Here is a 13,689-nt window from a genome sequence, read left to right as displayed (position 1 = left end):
AACAGCAACAGCAGTTTGGTAGCTGTATCAGTTGGCTAATAGGAATAATTACATGATGTCTGGCAAATGCTGGAGATGGAGAAATACTTCAGGACGCATTAATAAAGGGGGCTGATGATATCTTCAACCTTTCACTGCTGGATTTCTTTAAATACTAACCCTCTATCAAAGACACACCAGACCTCCATTCATTACTCCATTCACCTCCAATTACAATTCATCAGCCAGCAGTATACTGGAAAGCTGTATCAGCTACCAAGTTATAAATACAGCTTCAAAGGTATGGGTCATTGCTTGAAGGAAATAATTTGCCATTTCAATTTTTCCATACAGTTCTGCCTTCGGGACGCTTATACACCCTGTCTTTTCTTGCACAACGATGCCTCCAAGTGTTCGCTGTATGCTATTGCTTTGCTTGTGTTGGTTCTTCGGGTCGCTCCAGCAGGTACAGGCCGATTTATCTGCACGTCGTTCGGATTTAACCATCAACTGCAGCGCACCCATGCCAGTGTTAGGGATTTTTGCAGTCTGACAGGCTAAACCGGAGCTATCTGCACTGTAGGGTATTTCAATGGTAAGGACAGAGACACTTTACGTGGGCTCATGTAATTTCTGTTTATTTATAACTGGTTCCTCACTGAATTGGTAAATTCATTCTGGAAAAAAAAATCATTTGAAATTTGCAGAGCCATGACGCATTTATTTCATTCAATATTACACAAAGTGCACAAAGTCATTTCCCCCCCCCGTTTCCCTGGTCCGTACTAGCGCGGTGCAGGCGCTGTCCCCACTCCCTCTCCAAACCTCAGTGCGTCTTAGCGCGCGCCTCCAGATATCTGAGACATTTAAAACCGTCTCGGGGGCTGCAGATGCAGGAGACCCGCTGATACGCAGATTAGACAAGGAGAGGGGTGTCCGAGAGTACAGAACATAATAGTACATGTAGTAACACTATGACCAGTTACTGACATCACATTTACATTGCATGTATCCGTTAACAACTAATCACCGCTAGTTCACATATTCCAGGGCGGAATTCTCAGACTGGCTCCCTCAGAGTTTATGCATTTGCAGCACGTTTGCACAGCCCAGCGACCAGCACGGGAGACGGACGATGAGGACAGCGGTCTTGTTCGTTCTGTGCGTTTGGATGTTTTCGCCTGGTTTGTCCAGAGGAGCTGGTTTTATATACAAGTTTCCAGGGGTGACAGTGCAGCGCATCAACTCTGAACAAAACGCAGGACTCCCCGCGAGCGCGAGCGCATACCGCAGGTAAGCGGCCGCCCTACGAACGAGCATGCGTTCATATTGTTTGCAGCGTTACAAACAGATGCACTGTAAAAATGTCTAATTACCGTCGTTTTAATGCGATTTCACGTGACAAACGAAACGGTGCGTTCAGAGGACAACTAACGATGCATTCCCCATTCTCATCTTCACCACATTGCAAAGTTAAACTTTAAAGTATAGGCATCCTCGTTCACTCTCCATTACCAAATGAACATGAAATGGACTTATCAATACACTGCTCAAGCGAAAAACAGTTTTGTCCCGAGCTCAGAATTACGTGTTGCAAGGCACGATTCAGTGATTTCAGTTATCAACAAAGTGAGTGAAAATATATATTTGTGCGGAAAATTAACACTTTTACAAAGGACAAATGTTCTTAACGCTAACAGAGAGAGGTTGCAGCAATTACGGTTTAATTTGATCTCAAACCTTGTACTCCCTCCAAGACGTATTTGCGAAAAAGTTAGCCGTGAATGAACAGATTACATTTCCTTAACAGATCTACAAGTAACGCCCTTTGGGATTTGATAGTCGATGTCAGATAACGAAACGGTAAGACTGAATGTTCTTCTCTCCTCATTTTGCTGTGAGTGGGAGACAGTCGTAGAGCTGCTGTTTGGTATTAAGTGCCTATGCACAGCTCCCTCAGCGTGTCCCGCAGAACTCGAGCCACTTAACAGGATAATTGAACAATAGCACAATCGAACACCTGTAGTTGTATAGTTCTCCCCATGCTGTCTCAGATCCCTTTAACGGGAGGCTTGGTAACAAACTTTAATTGAAATATGTTGCGGGGCACGCAAATGATCGAATACGAGAAACGTGGACGTAAATGCATTGAGTATTAAATACGTGTTGAAAGTCTAACAATATCAGCTGTTCTAGGCTGACCTAGACCTGAAGGTTCGGAACTGCTTCCTTCTGTATAGCTGGTTGGGGTATTAGTTTGACATTCAATATGTTCTCGCCATGTATTGTATAAAGAGGATACAGTCTTGTCCTGACGAAACTTATTAGGGAGGTTTTACAAGATTCTGGTAATGTTTGTAAAGCCAAATTGTTAAGTCATTGGTATGACTAAGTGAAGTATTCCTTTTAGTTGTTTCTTTTGGGACACTAAGAGACTTCAGCAGTTATCTGAGCCAAAGACCAAATTTATCATGCAAGAAAGAGCAAGTGATGCAATGCACTCTGGGAAGAAGAGCCAAGTGAAGGTTTTCTTTTTAATATTACATAAAATTCAGGGGTGGGATATTTTGCCAGCTGACATAAACTAGACTAGATGGATGATCGGGTTATCTTCAATGGCCAAAATGTTGCACAACAACTCAAAATGGTGCTGGTGGGAGATGAAGCCCAGAGTAAGAGGTTGTGGAGTACGTCTAAACTTTCTCAAGGCTTTAGCTGCCATCAGGACTTCTCTGGAGCTATACACAGTGATGTGCCTATGGATGTTACCCTAGTGTTTCTCGCACCAATGTTCTTGGGAAATTTTCTCTCACAGGAACTGGTGCCAGTACACCGTGTCAAAAACAGTGTCCTGCCAGGTGCACAATGGGACGGAGACACAGCTGCAGAGGGTGTTCCAGAGCTGCCGCTGGCCTGGACCATGCACCAACCTCATCAGGTACAGAGCCCAAATCATGCTGCCACCCCACCCTGTGTCTGCCTCTACCCTTTCTCGCCTTCCTCTCACTCAGTCTTCCTTCGTCCTTAAGATGGTCTGTCACCGCAGGAGATTATTCACACGATACTAAAAAAAAAAAAAAGAAGGAAAGTGTTTGGTTGGACATTCCAAGTGTTAAACCTGCCATAAAAGCCTCATTTACATGGTATATGCCTCGTATGTCTAAATAAAAGCTTTTCCAGGGGTTCATTTGCTACATCAATATGTTTAAGTATAAGTGTAAGATACACCGCTGATTCTATTCAGAAAGCAGTCATCGGTGACCTTTGTGGAAGTGAATTAGAGGTCACATGCATGCCTGATGTTTGTCTGATAATTAGGTGATGGTTGTACAGTAAGTTTATTTTTTAACATTGTGAGCTTGTTGTGGGTTCATGACATAGCCAGATTCCTGATGCCCTTCTTGATGCCATTATCTTCCTGCTGACAAAGAATAAGAAAAATCTCATAAAAATATAGAAAAATTTTTAAAAATCTTATAATGCACAGTGAAACTTGTTGAAAAAATATAAAAACCAGGTTGATTGATGTTGCTGTTAAAGCACTACAAGACTAAATATGCTCTGTGTTAAAGTAAAATATTTACATTTTTTTTACACGACTGGCTAAAGAAAGCATAGCCAACATATACCAGCAAAGTGATGATGCAGCAGGAAGCTGCTTGGCAGATGCCATGTTTAGGAACGTAACTGGGTTTTGTGTCAGGTGCTGAGGGAGATGGGAGCTGCATGTGTCCTTGGGCACGGAGATGCAACTAACGAAAGCTCCGAGGGCTGCATGGCATGAGCTTTAAAGCGCTTCCTACGCCAGCCACACTGCGACCTACGTGTCACGATAAGGCCTGCTTCCTGGACTCAAGGTCTTGCTCCTGGCCAAGATGGATTGTGGAGCGCTCGAACTGATGACTAGTTTGTGGCATTTATAATGGCACTTATCACCACCACTGAGGATATTGAGCATGATTTACTTGGGATTTTTTTTTTTTTTATTGGATTGAAGGCATTTTTTTGCCATCATTGCTATTTTAAGGATTTGTCACTAACTCCCTTTTTGCTTGGCTATGGATATCTAATCAGCAGAAGAGCCAGATCAGGAACAGTGCATGTTTTAAAAACACAATCCCTATCAGTTAAATAAAATCTGCTCTATAAATTAATATCCATTAATGTGTTTGATATCTGACAACAGTTAAGCCAGTCAAAAGGATTGTGTTTCGCATATACTGGAGATTTCTGTAGCCCAAATAAGGGTGAAGTCGTGGACAATCCCATTGGTTCCTTAATCTATTCTCAATTGAGGGCACCGTGTGCCTTAGCAGATCTAAATATAGGATTTATACAGTACTGAGTTATGATATTTGTAAAACTGTTTTTCTTATCTGTGGCCCTCGAGGGGATATTCTATTCACATAACTTGGACAGCAGAAAGTTTATGTAATGATTGTCCTTTTGTTGAATATGGTCAGCATCCCATTCTTGCCTGCTCACAGAAAAAGGCAGATTTATACTTAAGACAGCCACTCAGAAAAACAAACCGTTCACAGTCCAAGCAAGGGACTGTCTTTATTACCTAAGAGCAAATAAATGTGATTTTTTTCCACCCTCACCATTCTTATATTCCCTTGCCTGTCATTGCCCTAAGAAATGAGCTCGAGGCAGGAGAACAGTCATTTTTCATCCACATTTGGGTGATCTGAAACGATGAAGTTGCATTCCAGCTTTTTATGTTTTTGGGATCCGTCCAAAGACACAACATGGATTCAGTGCTCACTGGGGGTGTTAAGCCGGGACAGGCATGTGACTCTGTAGTATCACATGTTTACATATATGTCAGGAAGGCATTTCTAAAACTTTTCCTGTTACTTTGATATGGGCAGTGCTGAGGTCAATATACCTGCACATAAGACACAACATTTGATGAACAAAAAAAAGAGAGCTAATAATCAGAGGCTTGCAAGTGGCTTTGCTCTCAACAGTAATATGTTGTAATTGGCTGAAATCAGAGAGATACTGATAACTCCTGATGTAATCTAAGCACAAGATTTAAACAATGATGTTACCAAGATAACAGGATTAATGAGGTTGCAGGAATGTGACCTAATCATCAGAAATCTGGGATAGTCCACATGCTGACCCTAAGCTATCTAAAGCATTTAAGGGCTCCCTGTGAGTAGAATTTATGAAAGATTTCCATTTCTTGGCTTCATCTATCTTATTAGCGAGTGTAGTATTTGGATGGCTTCAAAACATGAAGTATTCTTGACTGTGTGGTAATCCGTCTGTCCATTGCCTCAGTTTTATACCTGCACAGATGTTGGGATGCACAAAACATCAGTCTACCATCAATTTTAGTAGATTTCTGCCATTTAGTGGTAAAAAGGGATTGGCCTTACTCTTGGTAAGCCCCAAACTACGATAGTGAGTGGAAAGGTTTGTTCATCAGAAGACCAGACCCATAGGACATGGCTTCATACGTCTGCTGCATGGAGAGGTACATTTGATGCCTGATGTCAGTGACCTATCAGCCATCTGTGCTGTTGATGTGCTGCACTGGCGTCATTGCTGTACTGGGTGTAAATGCTGATATCGCTGGGCTTCAGTGCTGACACAGATGCTCGTTACAGCGGAACTCATTTTGCACCTCTGGTGTTAATGTTAGCGCCCTGTGTGTCCCTGGCGATGTGAGCGTGCCACCGGTGGTGACGCCTGCCTCTGCTTCAGTTACAGGACTGTGGTCCGGCCCACCTACAGGGTGACGTATCGGCAGGTGACGGCGCTGGAGTGGAGGTGCTGCCCGGGGTTCCTGGGGGCGGACTGCAGTGTGGGTGAGTGTGCAGGTGCATCGCAGCATCACGGGAGAACCCCACAGGTGCACACACCTTAGACATGCAGGTGGGTCGTGACCGCAAAAGGTTTGCAACTCTACAAAATGCTAAATAATGATTGTTGCCAAAATACTGCTCTATAAAAAGAAATCCTTGATCAAATGGGGTTTGGCCTTGCTTTGGGAGTGATTTAGTTTAAATTTAGTTAAGTCTTAATTGTTGCCACATAGTAATGTAGCATAAGGTCAATTTAACATGTACATGTATAGGAAGCTTGTCATTTGTGAGATTTTTGCATACAGCAGTAAGTAAGAACAATATAGCTGCATATATCTATCTGTATATAATAACACTAACACTAAATCAACAGGGCACCAAAAAATGTAAATATAAGGCAATGCATGTCAGATGTAAGCCAGAAGAAGAACTGCAATCAGAGCTGTGCATTGGCTGATTTGGTTCATTAGCAGTCATTAGAATTCCATCAGACTGGGCTGATTTGGAAAAAGCCGTTTCATTCCACATGCGTTTGCTGGCGCTTCTGTCAGTCTGGTGGCCCTCTGATGTTGGGAACAGTACGATATGTAAACCACAGAGTGAGCTCAGTCGGGACTTGCCCCCGTTTGAGCCCAGCGCTCGGCTTGTCCTCACAGCCCACGGCTTACAGCGTCGCAGGGAATCGAAGCGCTGCTTCAGCATGCACTTCCTGTCATCACGTGCAATCTACTCTTGGCTTGGCTGCTGCGTTTTCGGTTTTAGACAGTTTATTGAACATCCTGGCTGCAGGCCGAAGCCAGAGGAAGGTTAGGGCAAGTTACCGTATGGAACTGCATTGGGTTCCCCTGCGGTCGGTCCTAATTAAGGCAGATTGACTTCTCTGTTTGCCCTGCTCTCAAATAGACCACACTCTCCTGGCCGCGCTGGAAGACGTCAGTTCCCGGGTTGAGCGAAGGTTACAGACAAAGAGGCTGTGTTCTCGTGAACGTGGACATGTGGCTCGGTCCGAAGCTTGGGTTCAAATCTTGGTCTGATATAGAACCTGTGCTTGCATTCAGATTGCCGTCCCCTTTGTGTGGAAGCACTGAACATTGGACTTGCTACCGTACTGGTCCCCCTTGGTGAGGGGTGGGGGTTGGGGGCGAACCTTGACCTTTTCAACATTTGTTGTGATGTGCAGTATCTGTCAGCAGTTTGGATGCTCAGCACTGTGAAGTCACCCACAAATAGTGCATTCTCTGTTTGCATGTAATGTGATTAGCTTTGCAGACATAGTGGTATCTCTTATAGCTGTTACTCAAACTAAAAAAAATCCATCCACGGTGTCCCAAGGCTAGTAGTCTTGTCATTTTAGTGGCAAGAGGAAATTCTCTGTCTGTGGCAGGAATTTCAAGATCACACTGGGTCTTATGCCTGTAGAGAGGCCTGCTAGAGAGTTGTAATATCTGTGTAGTGACAGAAACCTCTATAACTCTGTGTAAAATGAAGTAGGCTATGTACCATTCATCATGACCCCCTATATTATTCCTTCTGTCCTATTTCCCTATTTCCCTAGGCTATTTCCCTTTTCCCCATCCTTTTTCTTCAATACTTCATCCCTCCATCAACTCCATCCCATACCAGCGTCTCCAATGCTCCATATCCCGCATCCCCCCCAGCCCATGCCAGCATTTCCTTCACCCTATCCCTCCATCTCCCCACTCCTACTCCATGGCTGTCTCTAAAGGCACCAGGCACAGTGGCAACACGAGAGCTCTGCTGTTACTCAAGGGTCAGGAGAGGCCTCTCAGCCCCACAGCTCTTTGGAACTGGTGGCGGAAAGAAGCTTCCATGAACATTACGCTGGCACTGATAGAATCAGACGGCACCCACAGGACCCGGCTCTCCAGCTGACCCAGTTCTCAGGGACCGTGTCACGTTTTCCGTGCCTGTCCAAGCGCTGAGCCTCTCACTTCATCAGTGCTATCCCCTGTATTCTCACCCCTGTTTGTATTTCACTTTGTAATTCGAAATTTCCAGCAATGTGTACACGGAATGATTTTTGAATGAGTTGGAACGGGAATGCGTGAATAACATGTTGTCTAGGATTTGGCGGGACTGGCGCTTCTGGGGTGCTGAAAATGGCTGTACTGCAGGCTGTGTGGATACCCATGGACCTCCTCAGTCAGTCCTGCATGAGAGAGCCAGAGGACAGGGAGTAAGAGTTAAGTGGTGAGCGGTAGTTGTCCTTAAGTTACACTGAAGTTATACAAGAGAGCTCAGTCTGAGCGTATGCACAATTGAGTCTTTCTTCCTCTTTCTCCATCTACTTCTTCTTCAGAGATGTTTTCCTTCTGGTGCAAACTAAATGCTGACAGCTAATCAAACAGTAGGGGAGACAGGGCAGACGTGCTTCTGTGACTTGTGTCATGTGGATTGTCATGTCTCTCCCTTTCAGCCTGACATTACACTCAATGTTCCCTGTGGCTGTTCAGAAAAATAGTATACCCAGCAGGCAGCGGTATAGAATAGTGTTCTTGCTACTCTGCCTGGAAATGGTTGCTCCCTTTTGGTGTGACCTATTATGTCATAAATGAGATATTCACGGTTCAGCCCTGGCGCATTGCTTAGCCATGACAGGATGACCTTTCTGAACTGTGTGGTTCAGTTACAGCTGCTGAAACTTTTAACACCTTTTTAAGATTCCTTCTCCGCATTTCCCCACCTTTGCTCGCAGGCATTTGTGACTGACAGGACAGTAGCCAATCAGATGGCAGTTCTGTCTGAGTGTGTCAAATAAAAGTGTGGAATATATGTGCAGAATGTGGAATGACATGTGATGTAAGTGGAGCAGGATGCTGGAGAAGAGCCTATGGGAACAAACTGAGTTAGTCACCCTGTTCCTCTGAAACACAGGGAACGAGTCAAACTCCCATGGAGACACCCTGATAATTCAAACAAGCTGAGTGATTCACAGGGAGGTCCCCGTGGGGTATCTATGAGATTGCACGCCTACACAAGGCCTACCGTGGTGGTGGCCCCTGTTTCCCGAACATACAACCCAGTTTCCTACTAAAATGTCTTTGTTTCTGAGGGGGAGAAATGAGCTCATCGGGGAACGTGAAGTCTCCCTCCCTCCTACCGTGGTCTTTGACTGCATTCATTGACAGTGAGTTGCATTAATTGGAACCATGGTTCCACTGTTACTTCAGGCCTGGAGGGTGATGCTCCTCTGGCTGCTTTCATGCCATTACTCCAGCCCTGTGTGTCACCTTCCTGCTTTTTTGACGTCTGCCACTGCCTCCACGTACATTCAGCGCCACGAGTCTGGGAAGATGACACCGTCTGGGCTGAACCTTGGCCAGCAATCTGTAGCACAGCGTTACCATGTGCCACCACTGTCAGCAGTGTATGAGGGACGTGGTCATTCCACGGTCGTCCCTGGAAACGGCTGGACGGGTGCCACGTTGAGCCACTGCGAGAGAAAGACTTAAACGCCTCGTAAACGTGTGAAGGATATGGCCGCACGGCAGTCTCGGGTTCCCATGACCCGGCGGCGGGCCCCTCCTAGCCGGCGTGCCGCGATTGCACACGGGGCGAACCTCCAGCAGCCGCCAGCCAGCAGCGAATAGAGCGTGCGTTTCTGGCAGCAGGGAGCGAGCGCGGTCGGCACTGTGCAAGGGAGCCCGGTTCTGGCTGCGCCCTGGCCGCCCTCCAGCGGGCACGGCGCTCTGACGCGGCAGCAGGGGCCCTTAAAGGCCTGGAGCCGGCGGAGTCCACGTTTTTACACAGGCTGCTGGGACCGTCCGTGCAACGCGCTGCGGCAGCTTCTTTTTCAATCAGTTTAATAGCCTGTCTCGATACGCCATGTGTTTTTCGTGGTTTCTCCTGTCTTGTTGGGCTCAGATGTGCTCTCCCCCCCGAGGGCCCTGGTCTCTGTTTAATGTTACATGAAATTTAGGCAAAGGCTGAGCAGCATGGCTGCTGTATTTCATTTGAATCCCTGTTTTCTGTTCAGCTTCACTGAGCCTTCTGAAAGGGCTTTTAATTTTTTGTTTGACTTGCCCCATATTTGCGGCTCATACTTTGTTTTAAGAGCTGCTTGTGTTATCAGAGAGCAAGTAATTAATTCATTACGCAGTATGTGCAGTGTGACATTTTTGAGGTGATCTGTAAACTGTGAGCATGTGGTAAAAAGATAATAAGACCTGTAAAACAGATCATTTTGAATGTTTGGATACCACAGAAGTCAGAGGGTGTGTAAGTATGAACATGAGGAATGTATATTTTTAAAGCAGTCCTTTCTAAATAAATGAATCTTATTTTGGCAGTTGAGTACTCATTTGCTATCTTTACTAACTATTAAAAAAAACAAATCACATTCTTTCGCTTTTAACTGCTTAACTGTTTTCTAGCAGTTTAATAAGGTCCTTAAATAAAAATGAAATAATAGTAACAATGGGGGATAACAAATTCATTTGCCAGCAGCTTTTGCCTTGGTTCCAAAAGTCAATGACTTTCTGTGCTGGCAGCTGAACCCTCCTTCAATCCCTTGAACAATTATTTAATATGCATTATAAACGTTGCATACACAGGTGTTGGCTGAATCTATTTCCGTAACCCGACACAGACTAAAGCATTCTTTCTGCATGAGCTGCCCACAGCAGCAGCCTTCCCAGTGATCTTACAGGTCGCTTGAAAGCATACCATATAAAAGTGTTGAAAATGGGGTTGATTATTCCTGCTGAGAATGTAATTTGTTTACCCAGAATCCTTTGCACCTGGAGAATCAGAATCTTTTTTGCAGTGACAGTTGTGGGAATACATTAGGTTTATGGAGGCTTTGAGACACAGGGGCTGCTGAGGAGACAAAGCAGTGGTTATAAAGACATCACAGGCTGAAGTCATTCATCTTCCCCTGTCTTGTAAACATTTTTACATGAGGTCTGCTGAGTCACATAAACATGCAGCTATTTAAGTGCGCCTCCCCAAAACCCCCCAAAATTTTTCTTGTGAGTGAATTTTCTCCCTTGTTTATAAACAAGCCTGTTAATAACCTCCCAAAGCTTGCTCGCCCTAGTTTCAGGGCTAAGCAGGGACACTTTGAGGTAGGCTCCCACAGGACCATGTCCATAAATGCAATTAGCCATGTCCTACTTTGAGTGACAGCAGGCAGGGAGGGTGCCTACTCTAGGGGCTCTTTCTGGGGCCAACAGCGGCAGCTTGGCCAGGTCTTTGACAGCCCAGTCTGGATGTGAATGCATTTTCTGACAGAGGTTATGAAGCCCTGGAAAGGCTCGGTGGACTTGGGTGAGGTTACTGTACACAGTAAGGGAGGAGATTCTTCTCTCCCAAGACAGTGGAGCTGAGAGCTCTGTGGGTGTAACAGTTCTGTGCTCAGCTGCTGAGCTCGTGCTTATGAGGTGCGTCTACATTTCATGTTCAGATCATGTTACATCCGTGCAGTCCTCATGGTGGATCTACTATTTTGTCTTGACCGCAGTCTGTGACCCAGTTTTCTCTTACACATCATGCGTGCACAGTCCACTGCCAGGATGTAGCCTCAGTGAGGTCTGTGTGTGTGTTTGTCTGTGCATGTTTGCCATGAAAGTGTATGTATGTGTGTGTTGGGACATGTTTGTTTGTGTGTGTGTGTGTGTGTGTGTGTGTGTGAACATGTGTGTGCATGTATACGTGTGCTGCATGGCCGTATGTGTGGGAAAGGGCAGCGGGGTTGCCCTGAGTGAGAGCTGGGTTTTCAGAGAGTCTGCAGGCCGTGGATGCTTACTTCTCTGTTTGTTTAAATATTTGGACAGACGGAGCCCCCGTGAGACACGGTGCACTCTCCCACTGGCACAGCATGGGGGCTCGGCGGACAGGGCCAGATCGCTGCAGTGATAGTGCTTCTCCGCTGCGCTCTGAGAAACAGGCCGGCCGCTCTGTTTCCATTCGCATCGCAACACTTGTAGGGCACAGACATTTCCCAGGGAGAGCTGCCCTTAATGTAGGCCTCTCCGAACTTTTATTCCTGTTCCGAGACCAATTTATGAATTTATGAGAGCTGTGCGTGATTTATAACCACGGCATCCATTTAATGGCATTAAATGGAATTTTCCTTACTCACACGCATCCGAGTCCTTAAATACATTTGCAATAAATATTTACTCTAATGAGATCCGGGACCCAGTCGTCATGTTTGTGCCCTCATTAGAGGAGAAAGGTGTTTGCGCAACCAGTTCTGTCTCCATTTTTTTCTCCTATTCTTGAACAGGTGAGACTACGTTTCATATAAACGTTCGATCTGACCTGGGGCAAAAACTTGGTGCAGAGGGTCAACAACAGATCAGGTCACGGTTAATCAGGGCAGCTCTTTTTAACAACAGTTTCAAAATCACAGAAGTGTATCCATATTCTGAATAGCTCCCCTTGCACAGATCCAGCTAGTCAATTAGCCTTATAAATCTACATCGGTCCAGTTCCCAATATGCACTGAGTACTGGGCACAAGTACAACCTTCAGGCGTGATTTAACATTTGGAAAGAATGCTAGAGGGTAACTTCATGGTAAATTAATTTAAAGCAGTTGTTTAGCTACCTTAAATGAATGTTGCTTTGATGTCACATAGAGGCTCCTAACCTGAGATATCTGTCTCTTAAGTGTGGAATAAATTGTAAGGGAGCAGTTGTGATGGGTAGGTTCTGTTTCTTTTAGCCAATCAAAACTATTGTATAGAGACTCTTTGTGACATCATGAATGACTGGAGGGACACATTGCTTTCCTCCATTAGACAGGACGCTAGGGTTCACTTCAAAGTGAAAGTTTTACAAAGGTAACAGAGTCAGCCACTACAAAGATCAACCTCTGAGTCTGGTGGGCTGACTAACTGGAGAGTTAAAGCTGCTAAGTGCAGCTGATCTCAGATAAAAAAAAAAAAAAATTACAAGCTGAGTGGATTTGCGTGAGTTTCAGCAAAGAGTTATATGCAGTGCTCAACAGTTCACCAGTGAGACACACAGCATCTTTTGGAGAAGAGGACATTATTCTCTTTAGAAGATAAACATGCTGCTGTTGGTCAATTAAATCATCAGCATTGGTGCACTTGAAAGAACTCGGACTGGGTAGTCTTGCTTGAAATGGTAATTGAAATATGTGAGTCAGCAAACTTTCCTCATGTAAACAGTAATTGCTTGATGATAACCATATGCAGTCTAGGTTAGCCAGAGTTGGATTACCTATAAGTAGCTGACATGATAACTTTTGGAGCTTGTAGGTAGGTAGGTAGCAATGTTGTGGATTAACATCATAAAGCTAGCATGTCTATAACAGGTCAGCCTAAAGTAGTTTATTAAAACAGTATCATTTTTTAAAGTAGCTAACTCAAATGATGGTAATCTGTCATATGATGTTGACCCAAGCCCAAGGGAAGAAATTGTAGAGTGTTGCAGAGAATCTGACATCAGTAAAAAATGGCTAACATTACTTACAGTTTCAACTATGTCTGAAGCTGCAAGACTTCTAAAATCTACCTCTCATATAAGAAAGAATGACCCAAATATTGTGATGAAAGTTTCCAACTGTCACCCAGTAGGCTTGAGTAGCCTATATGTGTTACTGGATCCAGGGAACACTTTGGTACACTTGATGACCATTTGTGCGCAATGGAAAATACATTTGGTCCAGTGAAAAGTTAGGACAACCACTGTCCAACCCTTGCAAAGCTCAGAGGTGACTCACATATCCTCAGCTGCAAAACTATCAGCCAACAGAGCAACTATAATGGGACAACATTAGAAAATGGCTCCGATAAGACCTCGGGGGCCATCTGCCTTTACTGGATGTAGTTTCTTTTCCCTAGTACCACTGCATGTTCTGTAACACTGTTCAGTGTGCTAAGGGGTTAATGAATTGGAAT

The 13,689-nt window shown here is 44.8% G+C and overlaps 1 protein-coding gene across 1 annotated transcript in view; it reads left to right on the top strand.

Moving 5' to 3' along the window:
- The first annotated feature begins 864 nt into the window (after positions 1-864).
- Positions 865-13,689, top strand: part of LOC118775493 (collagen alpha-1(XXVI) chain) — a 40,099-nt gene continuing 27,274 nt past the window's right edge. Inside the window, exons 1-3 of the mRNA XM_036525439.1 lie at positions 865-1,272; positions 2,795-2,917; positions 5,698-5,801. Of these exons, the coding sequence (XP_036381332.1) occupies positions 1,115-1,272; positions 2,795-2,917; positions 5,698-5,801 (385 nt within the window). The 5' untranslated portion in view covers positions 865-1,114. The remainder of the gene's footprint in view (positions 1,273-2,794; positions 2,918-5,697; positions 5,802-13,689) is intronic.

Source organism: Megalops cyprinoides, chromosome 3 (assembly GCF_013368585.1).
Source record: "Megalops cyprinoides isolate fMegCyp1 chromosome 3, fMegCyp1.pri, whole genome shotgun sequence".
Classification (NCBI taxonomy): Eukaryota; Metazoa; Chordata; class Actinopteri; order Elopiformes; family Megalopidae; genus Megalops; species Megalops cyprinoides.
This window is presented reverse-complemented; position numbering and strand designations above follow the sequence as displayed.